Below are 17,678 nucleotides of genomic sequence, written 5' to 3'. Positions count from 1 at the left end.
TCATAGCCAACATAGCCACAGCTAGTGTTTTTAGGAATCATGAGTGATGGACTGCTATTCTAATGATTTGAAGGTCTTTCTTGTAAATTTCTACTGAAAAATGTAGATTTGAATAATGCTCCTGCTTGCAAGTTATTTATTTTTGCTATAAAATATAAAATAAGCAAGCAAACTGCAACAGTGACATAAAATGCATTAAAACGGATTCTAAACTTTAATTATTGTTATTTGTACTATTGCCACATAACATCAGCATATTGGCTTTACGAATGAATGAGCAAAACAACTTTTGAATTGTGTCAATTCAAAAATATGTATACGTTTATGCGTTGTTAAACCCGTTCTTTCCTTATGTCCAGCTTACCTTTAATGCAATGCATTATTTTTCTTCCGCTTTAATTTTCTAATTTAAATTGAAATCTATCAAACCAAATAATTCCCTACAAAACTCATCCGTAATCAGTATATTACACTTAAATAGCACCTTTTGTCCTTCACTGTTCTCGCTCTCTTCCTCGGAGCATGGCATGAGGACCACGTTGTTGATCTTGCCAAAGGACCCCACCAAGTCAGTAACTTCCTGCTCAGACGCATCTTTTGGAATGCCTGTCAGATAAACCAGACGATCTGCAACAGACAAATCCTGGAAGGCTGGAGTCACCATTTTTTTCTTCTTCTTGGCTGGTGGAAGCTTGGCAGACTAGGAACCAACAGCATAGATTTTAGGTTAGTTTTAGGAGAAATCCAGTATGAGACCAAGCAAACCAAGATTTTACTACTTTCATCAAGTACTTAAACAATATGTACAATACAATTTGTAATGTTTCTGCTGGAAAACAATAACAAAAGAGACTTTTTGATGACGTCGTGAGGTAGCGTGGGATAATGGGAGTGGTTTTCTTCTTTGTTAAACCACCATTTCCAATGTAGATCTATCAGAAGTGACTCCGACAGAAATAATGTTTAAGGACTAGTTAATGTATTAAAGTTGTATTCACTTTACGCTTTGTAGCGTTTATTCATGTCATTCTAATGAAATAACTGCATATTCCCCCCACAGAATCAGATTCTATTTGGGGTGGTAGCTGACCAGTTAGCGAGCAAGCTAAGGTTACTAGGGAGCTGCAACTTAACTACGCTGCATGGATCTGGTGTTAGTTGCTTCGTAATATTAGATTATAAAGTCATTTACAAATGGAAGGCTAACCTATTTACCAGCCAGATCAGTCCCGGAGTCTGGATGTATTAGCTGACGTTATCCACATGAGACAGTATTTTGCTTCCTAACTAGCTAGCAATTTGTCTGTGTTGGGAAGCAAGCTAAGAGTCAGCTAAAACCACAATATTATGATATATTTCACCTGCCAGTGTCTCCTGTAGGGGTTTATGCAGGCTTAGTCTTGAATTGCCAGACCTTCCTCCACAGTGCTGCGGAGGAAGGTCTGGCTAGTCCCCACAGCATTCCGGAATGGTAGAAAAACGTGCTCTGGTTTATTGGCATTTCTTTAAAACAATCTGTTAAAATTTCTGGCGGCACCTAAATAATCCCGGAAATTAAACCTCATCGATATAGACTAATGCAGGCTGAATGCAAGTTTCTACAGTCGCTAACTGAAGGCTAATTGTAGCTCTGTTTACTTAGATGCTGTGTGGCAGAAAAAATGCTGTAGTACTGTTACGGAGTATAATTTACATTGTATGATTTACTATTGCTCTCTGAAGTATCATCTAGGGTTTCCCGTTTTTCCCCAAAAGTTAGAACAACTAGACTAAAAGGTCAAACGGTTATATGACACCATTGACAGGCGACCAAATGACACGTACCGTGTCCTTGATTATAATTACATATTACTCTGGGTTTGAACATTGTTGGAAACATTTGGGATGATGTAAGTACACAAATCAACAAAACTTCTAAGAAAAGTATAGTTGTTTTTGGACATTTCACAGAATTTTTATCCACAATGCTAGCCTGACGTGGTCATACTCCGATTGTAGTCAGAATATGAGTCTGATACTGCTCCATTTGGCTGTGATTATGGGGCATGTTTCAATCGAACCAGGAAAGAAAATGCCTCTGCACTCAATTGGATAGACCTACAACCAATCAGAGCAACGGAGTATGTGATTTATGTCTTCTTAGCGACCACCGGGGCCAGCTGAGGAATTAAACTTTTGCCGAATCCTGTAGGAAGGAAGCTTCTCTAACAAAGAAGTACTTCCGTTCATATTGGCAACAATTAAAATTGTGTAAAAGCTAATATCTACTGTACTCATTTCAGCAGGTTTGGAGAACCATTATGATAAATTTCAAATTATAACTGGCTATACCCCCACCAGAGCTGTTTTCCCAGCATGCCGTTCTCCATTGATTTCTATTGAATGAAGGTGCCTCCTCAGCAATTCCATCTGCCAGCAAACAGAAAAAATGCCTAAAAGCTGCTGTGTGGGGATATTCACTACCAACAATGTAAAGAACCCATAACTTAAGTTTTCATAAGCTGCCGACCCGAAAAACTGAGCTTTTATGAAGATTACAGTGGATAAAGACATGAGAAGTCAGCCAGATTAACCCAACGATATGCCAGACGTTACATGTATTAGCTTAACTTTGAGAAATAGTTAGCCTAAAACATTTGGATATTTAACTTGGTAACAAAATGCTTGCTGCAGATGTTACGTTGGGCATATCGTAGGTTTGTGTCAGGATCCCACAGTTTTTCCTCACGTCTGTACCTACCTTTGTCTAAATAGACGCGCTTTTCGGTTCAACAGTTTATAAAAACTTAAGTTATGGGTTCTTTACAATGCTGGTAGTGCATCCCACCACACAGCAGCTTTTAGGCACTTTTCTGTTTGACAGAATTGACGATGAGGCACCTACATGCGATACAGGAGAGCGGAGAGTTGTTTTCCCAACGGTGGGTGCGGCATTCCGAATAGGACACAATGCTCTCTGCCTCTACAGTCAGAGCAGAGAACTCAGCATGTTCATATTAGGAATGGTCCAATGATAGTTTAATAGGAGTCAATCAATATTTGACTTTCACCAACATATTTCAATTAGTTATTTAACTGCCACTAAATCAACATAGTGGATTAGAGACACTAGCAGGTGGTTTTGTGGTTGTGTAAATTTTTGCGATGCTCACTCAACACATTTAGGTGCAAAAGTGCTTATCTAGATAGAACATGAAACATTTACTATTGTTGCCACACACACCAAGGTTCTGAATTTTCACACTTCAAAAGATTATCAAAATCTGTACGATTTACCCTTCATTCTCTTTGTAACTGTAAAAAACAACTGTAAAATTGCATTTTGGTCCAAAACACCCACTCTGTCAGCAGCCTTGGCAATTCCAATCTTAGTCGTCTTTGTTCCAGGCTTCTTCCCGCTCTTGACCATTTTGGCAGAGGACTGTAATGGTCCATGTTTGAAAGTATGACCCGCCTTAGAGGAGGATGGATGTCTTCTGATGTCAGGGGAGAACTTGGTTGAATCATATGGACGCTTAACACCACTGCGAGAAGACCCCCCTGTAGACACGTCATGAATCAGAGGGAGGAGGACAGGGGAGCAAAATGAAATGGTGAAGACATTTTCAAAAATAGAATTTAAATTTAGTCAATTTACAAATATACAAAAAACAGAAAAATCAATTAAATCCTTGCTTTTTTGGTTATTTATAGCCCTTGTGTGTCATTAGGAAAAGTTTCACTAATTGAACCTGGGTTCTTCAAATTTGGGCTTATACAATATTTATGAAACCACGATAGGTTGTTTACTTCTGCAATCTCATAAAATGGGATTGTCCATGTCACACATACCTGCAACATCCATGGTTTAATTCCGACTGGGGACCTTTGTCGCATGTCAAGCCACTTTTTTTTTTTCCTACTTTTCCGTTCTTTCTACACTATAAGCTCTCAAACTAAAAATGCCAACAAATAATCTTGAAATAAAAATCAAACGCACTGACTAACCTGATGATTCCCTGTCCCTCCCTTCAGGCCAATGCTCTCTGAGGGCCACGGAGGTTAGATGTGAGCGAGGGGGACTGTGGTCCAGCCGATGGCTGTGTTCTTAGGAAAGCAAATGAAGAGGAGTTATACTAGAGTAGACATATTTTTCTGATCAAAGTCATCTAATACCAAGTGCAAGGCAATATTTCCTACATAATAAAGCACAGTAGTCACTTACCCTACTGTAAGCTTGTATCAAAATAAGTAATAGCATTCAAATTTAGCTATGGACAACAGGGAACTTAATGTAGTTGAAGAAAAAAAACATTTTACAGCATAATCTTGTTCAAAACAACCTGATTTAATGCAACTTCAGTTGAATGTCCTCCCTATATTTGCAGACCTGCCAACCTTGAAGAAATTTTATGAGTACAACATTCACCCCGCCGCACTCCCCCGCGCACCAATCACCCACAGCCCACCGCCAATATACGCTCCACTGTTGCACTCACCAATGAGAAACCTATGAGATACGTAACACCATACTACTAGGGGTGGTACGGTTCACAAAACCCACGGTTCGGTTCGTATCACGGTTTTAGGGTCACGGTTTTCGGTTCAGTACAGTTCTTATTTTTTCTTTATCACTCCAGAATATACTTCAGCATATAGCTAAAATTAGCATATTGAATGCATGTTGCACAAAACTTGCACACAGTGGCAGTTCTATATTGTTTTATTTCATCATAGGTAACGTGAAATCCAAAATGTTCCCACACACCAGACTATAAACGACGTAACGTGACCTGCAGCGGCACCCCACTCCACTTGAGGAGCGGTCGGCTCGGTGTCTCTCAAAATCTGATGAAAATCTTTTAAACTGACCTTTGTCGATCTGAAATGAAGACAGATTCAGCAACTGCATGGCCTATTTCTCGCTTAAAATGTTTTCAGAAAAACGTTTCGGTAAACTATTTTAGTACAATATGAGATCGTATTCTGATTCTGAACGAGCCGCCATGACAGTCTGGCTTTGAAATTTGGGACCAGCCAGACCCATGTGACGCAATCGTCCAATCAGCTGCCATGGGTTGCGTTTGTCACGCCCATCCTGCTCGTCATTTCCAGTAACTGTTTTAACATAGGTGTCGAAAGTGGGCACTACGGCAGTAAGAGGTTAGTGCACATTAACAGTGTACTGACGAACCGTGCGGTACACACATGCTCTGAACCGAGACTAGCGAACCGAGCGGTTTGGGTGTTTTTTCATGAACCGTACCACCCCTACATACTACATAATATAATTTCACCAATCAAGATTTTTTAGTTACTCCATAACCATATACAAGTAGACCATAAATGTTATACAATTACTGCTATCACTCCTAACATTGAATTGAAAACAAACTGTTGTACAGGAGGCATAGCCCATGGAAACTTCTTCCACCTGAAAATACATTGTTTGGCTCATCAATACCTTCTAGATTACAATGCATTATTATTACTGTGTAGAGGAGTGGATGAATGGCTGTACACGTAGTGAAACTACTATACAAATGTTTTCTTATATCCTGTCCAATATTTTGTGCCCGTATATTTGTTAGTCTAACCAACAGGAGGCAGAGAGAGCTAATAAATATGCCTAAGTTCTGTGTTAAAGATGAGAGTTAGACCAGGTTAACACGTAGCCTTCTTCTGATTACTGAAGGGAAATTAAGTAGTTTAAGTAATGATTTACTCATAAAGCAACTTCAAATAGGCCTAAAGCAACTACTTAAAAAAAAGCACAAGATTGAAGCCTGACAGAGACACAATTATAGGCTAATAAATAACATGGGTCAGATATTTTCAGATACGCTTTTAAAAATTTGGGTGACATTGCATTATGTCAGTTGCCATCACATCAAATAAATAGCCTGTTACCTTTATCTTACATTAATCAGCACCTGGCCTTTCTAAAACCTTTTAGTTTTCTAGCCATTCCACCACTTTTCTAACTGCCCCCAAATAATGGGAATGATGGCAGGTGTGATAGGCTAGCCTATTGACACCAGGTATGGGCAAGTTAATTCCAAAATGTAATACATTATTGATTACTAGTAATTAGTTATATTACAATATTACTGTCTCTGAATTATAATGCTTACACTACTTTTGCGTTACTTTCACCAAAATAGAAGCGGTATTGTTGGCAGGTAGCTTGTGAATTTCACCACGGGGTCAACAAAGTCTCATCTTTATCCACTTTAATACATCATAATTTATTCATATTATTTTGTATTATTAATCTGACGCTGCAAAGTAACTAAAGCTATATAATAAATAGTTAAGTAAAACGTTCAATTGCCTACTTGACTCTGAATTGTGGTGGACTATAAGTAGCCTAATAAGTAGGAGAAAATGAAAAATACCCAATTAAAATTGAATCAAAAGTAGCCGATGGAAGGCTATATTTACTTTCCACCACTGATTAAATGTAATATTACGTGTAGCAAGACTAAACATTAATTCTCGACATGTTATCTGTCAGTTGCTCGGTCACATTGCTGTCGCCGCTGACAGGACACCGATGTTGTCAGTTACCGTCTCTGGTTCTGGCCCTGACCATGGAACAGTGACAGGACAGCTCGCTTCAACGCAGCGTAAACAACTCAGGAAAATAATGTCCGTGTCGCAAATATATCCGTCTCTGCAGTCATTTCAACCACTGAATTGTAACACGTTACTCCCATCACTGGACACTATGAACGCTTTTTTCTTATCATCCATTTATTTTTAATATCATTATGTTTCGGGGGGTGTGGAGTATTTGTTGATGGGACTGTGTTCATTACCTGTTGCCCCTTGGTGACTGATGTCGATGTCTGTCTTGCACACAGTGCAGAACGCGCGAGGAGGTTCTATATATTGTCTATGTGAGTTAGCCTGGACGTGTGGAGGAAAGGCCATCTCTCTGGTTAAGAAATCATTCAGAATCTTTTTTTTGAGGCGGTTCAGCCATGACATGCAAGCCTACAGTCATCCCGGTGCAGCGCTCCGATTGGCCGAAAGCTTTTCAGTAGTAGGCCTTAAATGGCCAAAGCCAAAAGTATTGAAAAAGGTAAAATGTGAAAATGGAGCCAGAACAAACTGGACTGAACAGACACTGGCTTTTACAGTCTTCTGAACTGTAAGTACAGTAACTGCCAAGTACTTTAGGGTTAGGCCTAACCCTCAAAATTATAGAAATCGGTGCCTTCTAGGCTGAGATAAGCCAGAAAATGTGTTTTTGGCTCATATGGATGAAAGACACCAAATCCCAGAATGCACTTGCCGTCGCTGCTTAGACTCCACTCCCAAGCCATGCCTACCGTTTACAGACCGACAGTAAGGCAGCATTCAACTCAACCCAAATGTGTTTTGTCATTTCAACCACATACACGAAACAACATTTCAACGTGGCTCTAATGGTTACACATTTAAAATATATAAAAACGACATACGAAACAGGTGTTTACAGTCCACCAAGCGCGAATGCTAGTATGCGTTAGCTGAACTTTACGTGTGTGTGCAATAGCTAAATGTAGCCGATTATAAACACTGTTGTAAATTTGCGTGAAATGTATAATGGTCGGCATTTACTAGTCACAAACTCCCCCAGCAGTTAGCATTTCGCTGGATACAAGCAGCTAATTAAAGCCCGTGTTGACACAGCCCATCTCCACTCTTACCCGGCGACATGTTTCCACAACAAGAAAAACAGCAGTCTCTGAACTCGCGATGGGAGTTTCATTGAAGTTGGATGTAGTCCAGTTTGTCTAATGAGCAGACACTTGCAAGCAGCATTGATGGAACAGGTGGCTGGCTAGAGTTAGCTTTCCACCTAGCTAGGTTAGCTATACTCCAGCCCCCGTTTGCGTTTCACCGCTCAGAATGTTCCCCCATGATTGCTCCAATCCAGCCGCTGCCCTCTCCGGCCGCCGCTGCTGCCCGCCGGTCAAACTAACCTGTACGGCAGGCTGCAGCAACCTCTTATTTCCGAACATTCTTCTCTCCCCCGCACACCGAGGGCCGGTGGTCTACTAAATTTTCCAGTGTCCCACTTCGCCGGCAGATTCCGTCTGGCAAAAACCAACATCCCCGCCCCCAGACTCGTTGTTGCTGCTGCTTCTTCTTCTGATTTCGGCAGTAGGCCTATAGACGCTGTTAAGCGTATTACTGCCCACCACAGGTCAGATTTAGATCGAAATTCTCACACACACGTCAAATACACAGGAATGATTCACATCGGCCCTATTCATCGGCCCTATTTTGACATCGGAACGATACCGATGTGTAAAAAAAATGACCATATCGGCAGATATTATATCGGCGGCCGATATATCGTGCACCACTAACCTTTTAATACCATTTTTAATACCTTCTCAATATTTTTTAAAACCAGCACGCCATTGAGTTGCAGGTTTATACGGCAACACGTTTTCTAACCATTAAACAGAGTTTGAGATTTATAAAACTACACCCTCTAGGCCAATAGAACAACGCAGATAGGGAAAGTCAACAGAATAGATTAGACTCACTGACTTTGGAAACATCTTGCAACCCTTACCCATCTTGCATTTATTCCACCTTTAGAATAAAATTAATAGATAAAATAAAATGATAAATTAAAGCAGTTTAAAGAAACAAGCATTCACTGATGCCATTATAACCACTAAAAAATAAGTGAACCTTCTTCTGTATGTACAGACACCCAAATGAGAACACATAGAAAATATTCCATGAGGCAAGTGAAATACAAGAAAACAGACATACATACAGACAAGCAAACAAGCATTCACTGTTTGCACTCGTGATGCCATTCTAACCATTTGAAACTAAGTGAACCTGTGATCTCATGGTAAGTGCTTCAATTGAATTGCTTTTTCTTCCCCACTAGGGGTGCATACCGCTCAAAACCAACATGACAAACGTAGCTAGTAATGTTCACTCAGTGTTTTGTTTTGTTGTTAAACTGTGTAAAATGAGCGGTGACGTTAAATCACCGGTTTCAGGTAACGGCACCGTCTATTTGCTGGATGGTTTTAAGCTAACGGTCGGTAGCTAACATTAGCAGATAAACCCTTTGACAGCGATGTTATTGTTCATATTTTGGCACAATCAATGTTTCTGACTGTGATGAGAGATGCTAAAAAGAATCGACATTCATTCAGGTAACATTACTTTTTGACGTTCATCACCCCCACCCCCGCTGCTGAAAACTATTCTAGAGGAAACACTGTCAACCATCACAGCATCTACATCGAGAGCTAGGAGTACATAGTATATTTTTACAGAACTAGTTCAAATAAATTACTTACGTAAAAGCAATGACACTTCCACACTGTTAAGAGAATGCACAAAGTTTTGCCAACCGGATACGGCAAAAGTTTAATCTATTAACTAGCTCCGCTATCTTCTCCGTTGCTCTGCCTGGTTGTAGCCATTGGGTTGTAGCGTGCAGAGGGAATTTGAAAGAAAACCGTTTATCCCGCCCCTCGGATTGAGCCCTGTCAATGGTGAGTTCCCAGACCCAACATCTGGATCTAGATAATATCCCGATGTGGGAGAGGATATAATATCACACAAACTTTACAAGATCAACTTAAATAGACCTAATAAAACAAATGGACAACTCATAGTTTGCAAAAAAAAAAAACTCATTAAAAAAGATGAATATCTTGTAAAATGGCAATTAATACCTTTTAATGGCCTTAATTTTTACTAATTTGATTTACTACCTTTTAATACTTTTGAAAACCCCACGGACTCCCTGCTTTCAATAAATGATAGATTGGTAATTTAATGGCTTGTTGATTGATTAGAAATAATAAAGCCAAAATCAAAGTTGGCCAACAGGATCCTAAATAAGGCCTGTCTAAGACCGGCCCCCCCATGTCATGTTATTAAGCTTCACATTTTCATACTTTGTACATACTGTGCATACTCTCTAGCATGTGTCCTACCTGTGTAGTGTTGGTGGCGAGGTTGATGGTGAGAAGAGTAAGGCCCCGTGGAAAGCCTATGGGGGTGGGGGCGACCCACCCTGCGTTTGCCGTGAGGAGGACTTGGGGTAGGAGAACAAGAGAGGGATCGAGAAGCAGAATGGGATGGAGAGTGATCCTTGGGATCCCACAGAGCACGGCTGCCGTATCGTCCACTCCGACTAGATAAAAGATAAATCATTAACAAGTAGTAGTTCAAAGGCCCTGCATTTGCATAGATCAGTGGCCCTGTTCACACCTGTCATTAACGTGTCTTTGGGGATACGATCACAAATGGACAGCTCTAAAGACGTCAGTATACACAGAATGAGACTCCGCATGCATCTTGAGTGACCACTTGGGATCGGATAATAATTACGCGATCCATCTGCAAAAAAAATGCACATCATTTCCGTTTGCATAGATATCCTACATATTTTAATGAAAAATAGTTTGTTGTGCGTGTATACATTTTAGTTGTTACTGTCCCATATATCAGGTATTACAGAAACGTCTGCACTTCTGCAATTCAATTTTATTTATATTATCAAATCATAAAAAGTGTTATCTCAAGACACTTTACAGATAGAGTAGGTCTAGACGTACGCTCTATAATTTACAAAGACCCAACCATTCCAATAATTCCCCCCAAGAGCAAGCATTTAGTGCAACAGTGGCGAGGAAAAACTCCCTTTTAGGGAGAAAACTTGAGTGGTGTGGAAAAACCTGTCGGGCATCTGCCGGTGCCGGTTGGGTGTATGATGAACAGTGGCGATTATAGTACACGTGGTAACCTCTGTCACTGCCACCTTTGCGGCACAAAGAACTTCAGGGATGACAGATCTGTGCAGCGCAACGGAAGAAAAACACCGACCCATCACAGACAGCGATTTCTGTGACATGAGAAATACTTTTTAAAATAAATAAAAAACACGGCTAAAATACAGAGCTGCAAATGGCTCAGACGTCACGGACAAACCAATGAGTACATGGTTACGCTTACGCAGGAGAACGTCAGTTAAGTAGGCGGTCCATCAATGTGGTCGTGTGCGGCCCAAACCGCCCCTAATTGAATGCGAGTGGTCAGATCTCAATGCGTCCTTAATGCATCTTGGGTGCATTCACACATTTACTTAGAGCTGTCCACTTGTGATCGGATCACCGCTTGTTGATACCAGTGTTTTGTTTTTCGTTTTGTGCTGCCTGAGCAACATGGCTGGTTAAGATTTCAGGATTCTAAAATTCACAAACAACTGTTTAAAACTGTTGTAAATACAACATGTTATGTATTTACTTGCCCATATTCAGAACTAAGAAGCAGACCTTGAAACAAAGCTGTCATTGACTATTAGGTACAGACTATTAGGTAGCAAGCAAATTGTGTTGGAACAGGAGAAATAAAAAAGAATTATTCACATCAGTTTGTTATTGATATTGCAGGTTCTAAAACATTGACATTAACTATACTTTCACACTCTATGAAGCCTAATGTTTTACACATTTTATTCAAATGGATAACCAACAAAACAATAAGATCGGTGTGACATTGGCTGTATATGCACAGTCAAGTTATTTGAAATTTGTGAGACCTGCCAACTGACAGAACTGACTCCCACTGGCTGCTAGTCACTGCGAGTCCAACTGACCTTGGTAGGTTTGGTTTCCAGTCAGGGTACCTTCAGAGACGTGCATAAAAACATTGGTTAGAATGTCAATTAACATTTAATACTCCTAAATTTAAAAAAATAATTATTAAATGCAATTGTATGCATCAATACAAAGCTGTACTGTTTAAAATCTGCAATTTGTAGTGCCACTGTTGAGATGTCCAGCTGTGATCAGATCACTCAGGACAGATTTTAAAACCAGGTCTCAAAGGGCATACGTTTTATCGTTAAAAACAAATTGCTTAATGCACATTATTTTTCCTCCTATTTGACACTTGTTGACTATTAATAACTAAATGCAGAATGGTTACCTAAGTAACTATGACAAAATACTAAAGATATACTGGAGATGCAAGGCTTTAGCAGGACAAACAAAAACAAAAAAAAAGTCCTCACTTGTTGCGCAGGTCTCTACAGGCAGCAGTGTGGTTGACGGTGTTAATATGGTCAACCCAGTCCTGTAGAAAAACGACAAATGGGAGAGGAAGATATCACAATCAGACATGAATGGAATCAATCCTCAGGAGGTAGATTCACATGTAGGATGATAAACAAAACTAGCAAAATCTAAACTACAGAACTTTTATCTACAGTGAAAGGCTTAAGTACCGAGACAAAAACTCAAGTGGATCTTTGTTTCCTGGTGTCATTTTTTTAACACTGTGTGAAAACCCTGAACTAAAAGTTGAGGCCCAGTTATGCCATATTCATGTCCACATTATGTTAAAACTGCTAGAAAAAAAAAAAATACAATGCTTAGACTTGCTTTGAATATCAGATTAATCAGGTCCTGGCTAAAAATAGAAAACCATTAACAGACTATATATCAAGGGCAGAAACAAAATAAAAACTATATTTTCTAGTCTTCTTGTTGCTAGTGCTGTTCAATCAACTTACTAAGTTATGTTCCAAGACCTAAAGAGGACAAACCATTTATTAAACCACTATCTGCTCATCGACCAATCTGTTGCCTGTGCTTCATGGAATTCCTGTCAAAGCCTGTGGCGTACTTCCCTATGTTCAACAAGTCTACAAACTAGGGCTGGGCGATAAATCGAATTTATCGATTAACTCGAATGTGTATTTAACATTGAGTTGTTTTAAATGAAAATCGGTTTTCTCCGCCTACTCTCACCTCTGGGCTCCCGTAGTTCTGAATGGGCAGCCCTCCCCCATTTGGTGTTTGCCATAGAGATACACAAACAACATGGCAACGGCAGGGTCTAAGGTTTGTTCTTTTCTTAACTAGTCGTTTCATTACTTACTTAACCTTAAAGGTCCCATGACATGGTGCTCTTTGGATGCTTTTATATAGACCTTAGTGGTCCCCTAATACTGTATCTGAAGTCTCTTTCCCAAAATTCAGCCTTGGTGCAGAACTACAGCCACTAGAGCCAGTCCTACAATGAGCTTTCCTTAGTATGTGCCATTTCTGTGTCTGAAGCTATTGAGGAGGAGAATGGGAGGGGCAAGGTGGATGGTGGGGGTGTGGCCTTGACCAACTGCCACTTTTCTCGTTTGAAAGCCATGATGTCTCTCTCTCATGGGTTGGCCAAATTCTCTGGGCGGGCAAAGCAGAGAAAGGGGAGGTAACCTTCCAAAACGGCTCATCTGAGCTTTCATTTTCTCAAAGGCAGAGCAGGATACCCAGGGCTCGGTTTACACCTATCACCATTTCTAGCCACTGGGGGACCATAGACAGGCTGGGGGAACTCATATTAATGTTAAAAAACCTCACAAAGTGAAATTTTCATGCCATGGGACCTTTAATCTCCGCCGAAATGACCGGCAGCTCGCGGTGAGCTGTACCCGGCTCACAGTCACCTATACTCAGATAACTGAACTACCGCTGACCTGACGGAGCGCCATGCAGAGCACCATGCAGAGCACCGGAGCGGTTGTTGAGGAGCTCTGTTGTGGCTCAACACATCTACTAAATGCTGCTGATACTGAGCTGTGGCAGAGGTCTGTAGAGGGCCACCCCCCCCCAAAAAACAATGGTAGGGGAAACACTCAAACCAATACATATATTTCTACAAAATTGGCATCAATAATCATAATGGTATACATGCCCCGTGTGTGTGTGTGTGTGTGTGTGTGTGTCAAAACAAAATAAAGTTAAAACTTGTTTTGAACAATTACTTTGTCAACCTGCAGATTGATTTTAAGTAGGCGGGAAATAAATGACGATTTTAAAATCGTAAATCTAATTTTTTGTGAAACAAAATCATGGATCTTTTTTTTTTTTTCGCCCAGCCCTACTACAAACATCAAAATAAACCAATAGGTTTAGAGTTGGACACCTAACAACCATATAGAACCTTACAGTCATTGTTGAAAAAGACCACTTCACTTTCTGCTAGATCATACATGCAGTTGATTGATGATTAAGGGACTATTTATTCATCAGGCTACAGGCCGCTTTTGTCCAAATATACCCTTGGCATATTTGAGAAATTTAGACCGTCAAACTTCAACTACAAAAAATACTGTTAGAACACTGAAGCATAGTACAAGTCATTTTAAAACATAGTTATTCCTCCTTATAGTCAAATACAACACCATTTGAGAACATGAGAAACTCCATTCCAAAGCACTAGATTCTCATAGAACAAAGAAATAGGAAGAAATATTCTATTATGATTTGATCAGCTCATACCAACCTCTTAGTATTAACCATTTTTTTTAAAAACAAAATGAAAAATTATGTATATATACACACATAACCGTATCTTGTAGACATTTTCCCTGACCATTTATAGAATTGAAAACATGTAGCTAAATAAAAGTTCATATTTACAGTAACTTTTGAATTGAACTTTCCCTTATACCATAACCTGAATTCCTAAACGGTACACCCCTAAAATGCCATGTGAAACATGTCTCAATGACAATTTGATTTATTTAATGATTTTCCAGGAATAAAAATGGATGGTATGTTTCTTTATTGTACATTTCCTGTGCACTGTAAAGAGGCCTGGTACTTCACAAATGTCATAATGCTGGATTTAATTATTTATTTAATAAGCAAAACAGCCAAAGTACTTTTCTTCTCTGCATATACCCCTCTCATGGTTATGTGAAAAAGTTCAATAGACTTGCAAATGAAACTTCTAGTTGAGAAACTGTAGCATTTGAAAAAGTAGTTCCAAAGTTGTAGCTTTTAATACTTGGGGCTATACCTGTCAAAGTAGTGTAGTGCTTCGAAACAGGTTTTGTGGCTCAAAAAAAAGGAGGGGCACTTCCGACCTTTTTGGGACACCTAAAGTCTTATTTTACTTCACCAGACAGTTGTCCTTTGACAAATATCTTCTATGGGGAATTAAGAAGCCTGGTTTATCTGCTCACTGCCATTTCAGTCAATAACTGAAGTCAAAACATCCTAATTTGGGCAAAGAGAAGAAAGCCTGGGTGGAGATGTGGTAGGATGAGCACATAACTCTCACCTCTGGTGTCAGTCACTGTCAATCAAATAAACCACACACCACATCTCACTTGTTTTTAATGAACAAGATGCATATGTGAATGGAAATTAATTGCTACTAAAATGGAAGCTATAAAAACACTTAATTCAACTTGTGTTTTTATAGCTGCCATCAGCTGAGCACCTTCCAGTCTTTTTTTTTTTTTTTTTTTTTTAAATGCAGATATTGTATAGTCTTTTTTATTATGCAAAAACTGTTTAAGTGATAGTATTAGTCAGTCTTATTGTCAGTTAACAATTAGCATACCTAATAACTAACAACAGATAGCAGCTGCTATGACAAAACAAAAAACTATAATTTGACATGATTGGCTCATTGACGATGGCTGGAAGAAAAAAAGCAAAATAAAATAAAAAAGTGATCGCGGCATCTCTAGCTTTTAGCCATGATGTTTTTTTGTTTTTTTTGGTGTCTAGTACCGAAAAGCATTTTTCTGTTCTGGGCCACATGAGTTATTACAATGTGTCATACAAATATCTGGCTTGAAGCTTTCAAAAGGAAACTACACTATGCTCGTATAGTTAGTATTCATTTTTTTTTTTTTTTTATAAAATTGGTTTTGCTGGCTAGAAGCTAGCCGGATCATATAGGTCTACTCATTTCACAGGAAATTGCAAACCATTCAAAACACTACTTGAAGGACATCAGAATCACTCATCTCAACAACTGCCTGGTGAAGAAAGGCTGCAGATTAAAACTAAACATGTGAATGTACTCCTTTCAGACATTGGTACGAGGGCATGTTGGCACTCACCTTTTCCTGATCACACTGTGTGTGGCACAGGGAGCAGGTATGGGGATACACCTTTGGAGACACAGCTGAGAAATCACTTATCATGGTGGGGGTAGGTAACTTCTTGCTGCTGCGTGGTTTTGAGCCAGACGAAGAGGAGAGAGACCGCCGCAAGGAAGCTTCGTTCTTGGTTTCAGATGAGGGCCTAGGTATGGGTCCTTCACGCCTGTAGTCTCTGTCTAGATTACGAGATTTGGATGATGGAAATTCTCTCCCAGGTGACCGACTGCTCTTGCGATGGTCGCTACTGGTCCTGCGATAGTCCCGGTCTCCGTGCTTGCTTGATTCACTATGTTCCAAACGAATCTGCCGCCTTTCAACTTTATCCAATTTTGGAGCTGATGAGGAGGACGAGGATGGGTACATTTTAACTGTCCTTTCACTGGACAGCGGCTCTCTTTTGAAAGTCTCTCTGGTACCACTCTCGTCCTTTGCCCTACTGGCATGACCATAGTCAATGACTTTACCTGCCGTCTGTGTAACAGTGAGAAGGCTGGGCACTTCTGGTGAGCGTGAACGGGCCAATGGTGAAGAGCGGGAAGGAGGCAGTGACATATCATGGCTACGTGAAAACGAGGAGGAGGGAGCAACAGTTTTCTGGTTGCCTGACTTGTTGATCTGGATGTCACGGAGTATGAATGGTAAAGTATCTGGTGTTAGCTGATCATCAGGGTAGTGACTCAGCACTTCTAAGTCCTCATTTGAAAGTCCAAAGCTAGCCAAGATGCTCCCTGCACTCTCTGGTGTGTACAAAGCCTGACCATCCCCCCCACCACCATGGGGGTGCCGGGATTGGGATGTTGCTGAGTCACTTCCGGGGGAAGTCCAGTTTTGGATGCTTGTTCCAGCATGGCTGCTCTGTGGCTGCTGTTGAGGCCCCTGGTGTCGTTGGGACTGGTGGCTAGCACTGGGTAGAGGATTGGCAAACAGTTTAGCTGGAGGTTGGTAGTTTGACCAGTCTACTCCTTGCTGGTGGCCAGGCTGATTATCAGAGGTGGGTGTTATTGAGTTAGAGCCGTAGCTTCCATGTTGACTGATCCCAGAACCTGAGCCTTGGTTCTGGTGTTGGTTCGGTCGGTTCGTATGGTCGATGAGACGGTGATCCATGTCCCTAGCACCCCGGATAGCCAGGGCGGACTCTAGCTCATCAGGGAGCTGGGTGGGACGAGGAAACTGGAAACCCATCGCCTGCGACAGCACATTAGAGGGAGATGGATTCTGATGTTGATTTGGAGGTGGCTGATGATGAGGAGGCCTGGGCCCATTAGAGAAGGGCTGTGGCCCTTGTTGCTGGGAGTGGTGGTGGTACATGGTCACGTTTGTTGTGTGTTCTGTAGTTTTCCTTTGTATCCATCTTTAAACCCGGCTCCATGCTGTCTATCCATCATACTTAGGCCACCAATGGTCGTTTCTCCCACTTTCAAATTGTTGTTCTTGTTGTACATTGTTCCCCTTATGTCCTAGTTCCTAAGCTCCGCATCAGTTTCATTCTGTGACTTTCACCCCTCTATTGGTCCCTCTGTGCTGTTGGGCGGCGGTTGCCTCTCATGTGCTTACTTACTGTCGTTTTGTGGGCTGTGGGTGGTTACTGGCTAGATAGCCTTCATTTCTCATTTCATTCTTTCATCCTTTTTTCTCCATCCCTTTATTTTTATCTTTTTACAATAAGTTCATCCTCATTTGTTTGTTCCTTTCCTTTCTCCTTCTAAATCTGTCCTTTCCACTGGCCATCTCTCTTCCTTCCTTTATTCCCTCTCCTTCTTTC

At 40.6% G+C, this 17,678-nt stretch overlaps 1 protein-coding gene across 1 annotated transcript in view; it reads right to left on the bottom strand.

Moving 5' to 3' along the window:
• Positions 1-17,224, bottom strand: part of LOC120557260 (zinc finger protein 638-like) — a 31,759-nt gene extending 14,535 nt beyond the window's left edge. Inside the window, exons 1-6 of the mRNA XM_039797407.1 lie at positions 15,875-17,224; positions 12,032-12,093; positions 11,615-11,644; positions 9,951-10,150; positions 3,341-3,540; positions 485-700 (exon numbers count right to left, since the gene is read on the bottom strand). Coding sequence (XP_039653341.1) covers positions 485-700; positions 3,341-3,540; positions 9,951-10,150; positions 11,615-11,644; positions 12,032-12,093; positions 15,875-17,224 — 2,058 coding nt within the window. The remainder of the gene's footprint in view (positions 1-484; positions 701-3,340; positions 3,541-9,950; positions 10,151-11,614; positions 11,645-12,031; positions 12,094-15,874) is intronic.
• Between the last annotated feature and the right edge of the window lie 454 nt (positions 17,225-17,678).

The sequence above is a fragment of the Perca fluviatilis genome, chromosome 1 (assembly GCF_010015445.1).
Source record: "Perca fluviatilis chromosome 1, GENO_Pfluv_1.0, whole genome shotgun sequence".
In the NCBI taxonomy this organism is placed as follows: domain Eukaryota; kingdom Metazoa; phylum Chordata; class Actinopteri; order Perciformes; family Percidae; genus Perca; species Perca fluviatilis.
The sequence above is the reverse complement of the archived record's forward strand: the minus strand, read 5'-3'. Positions and strand labels throughout refer to the sequence as shown.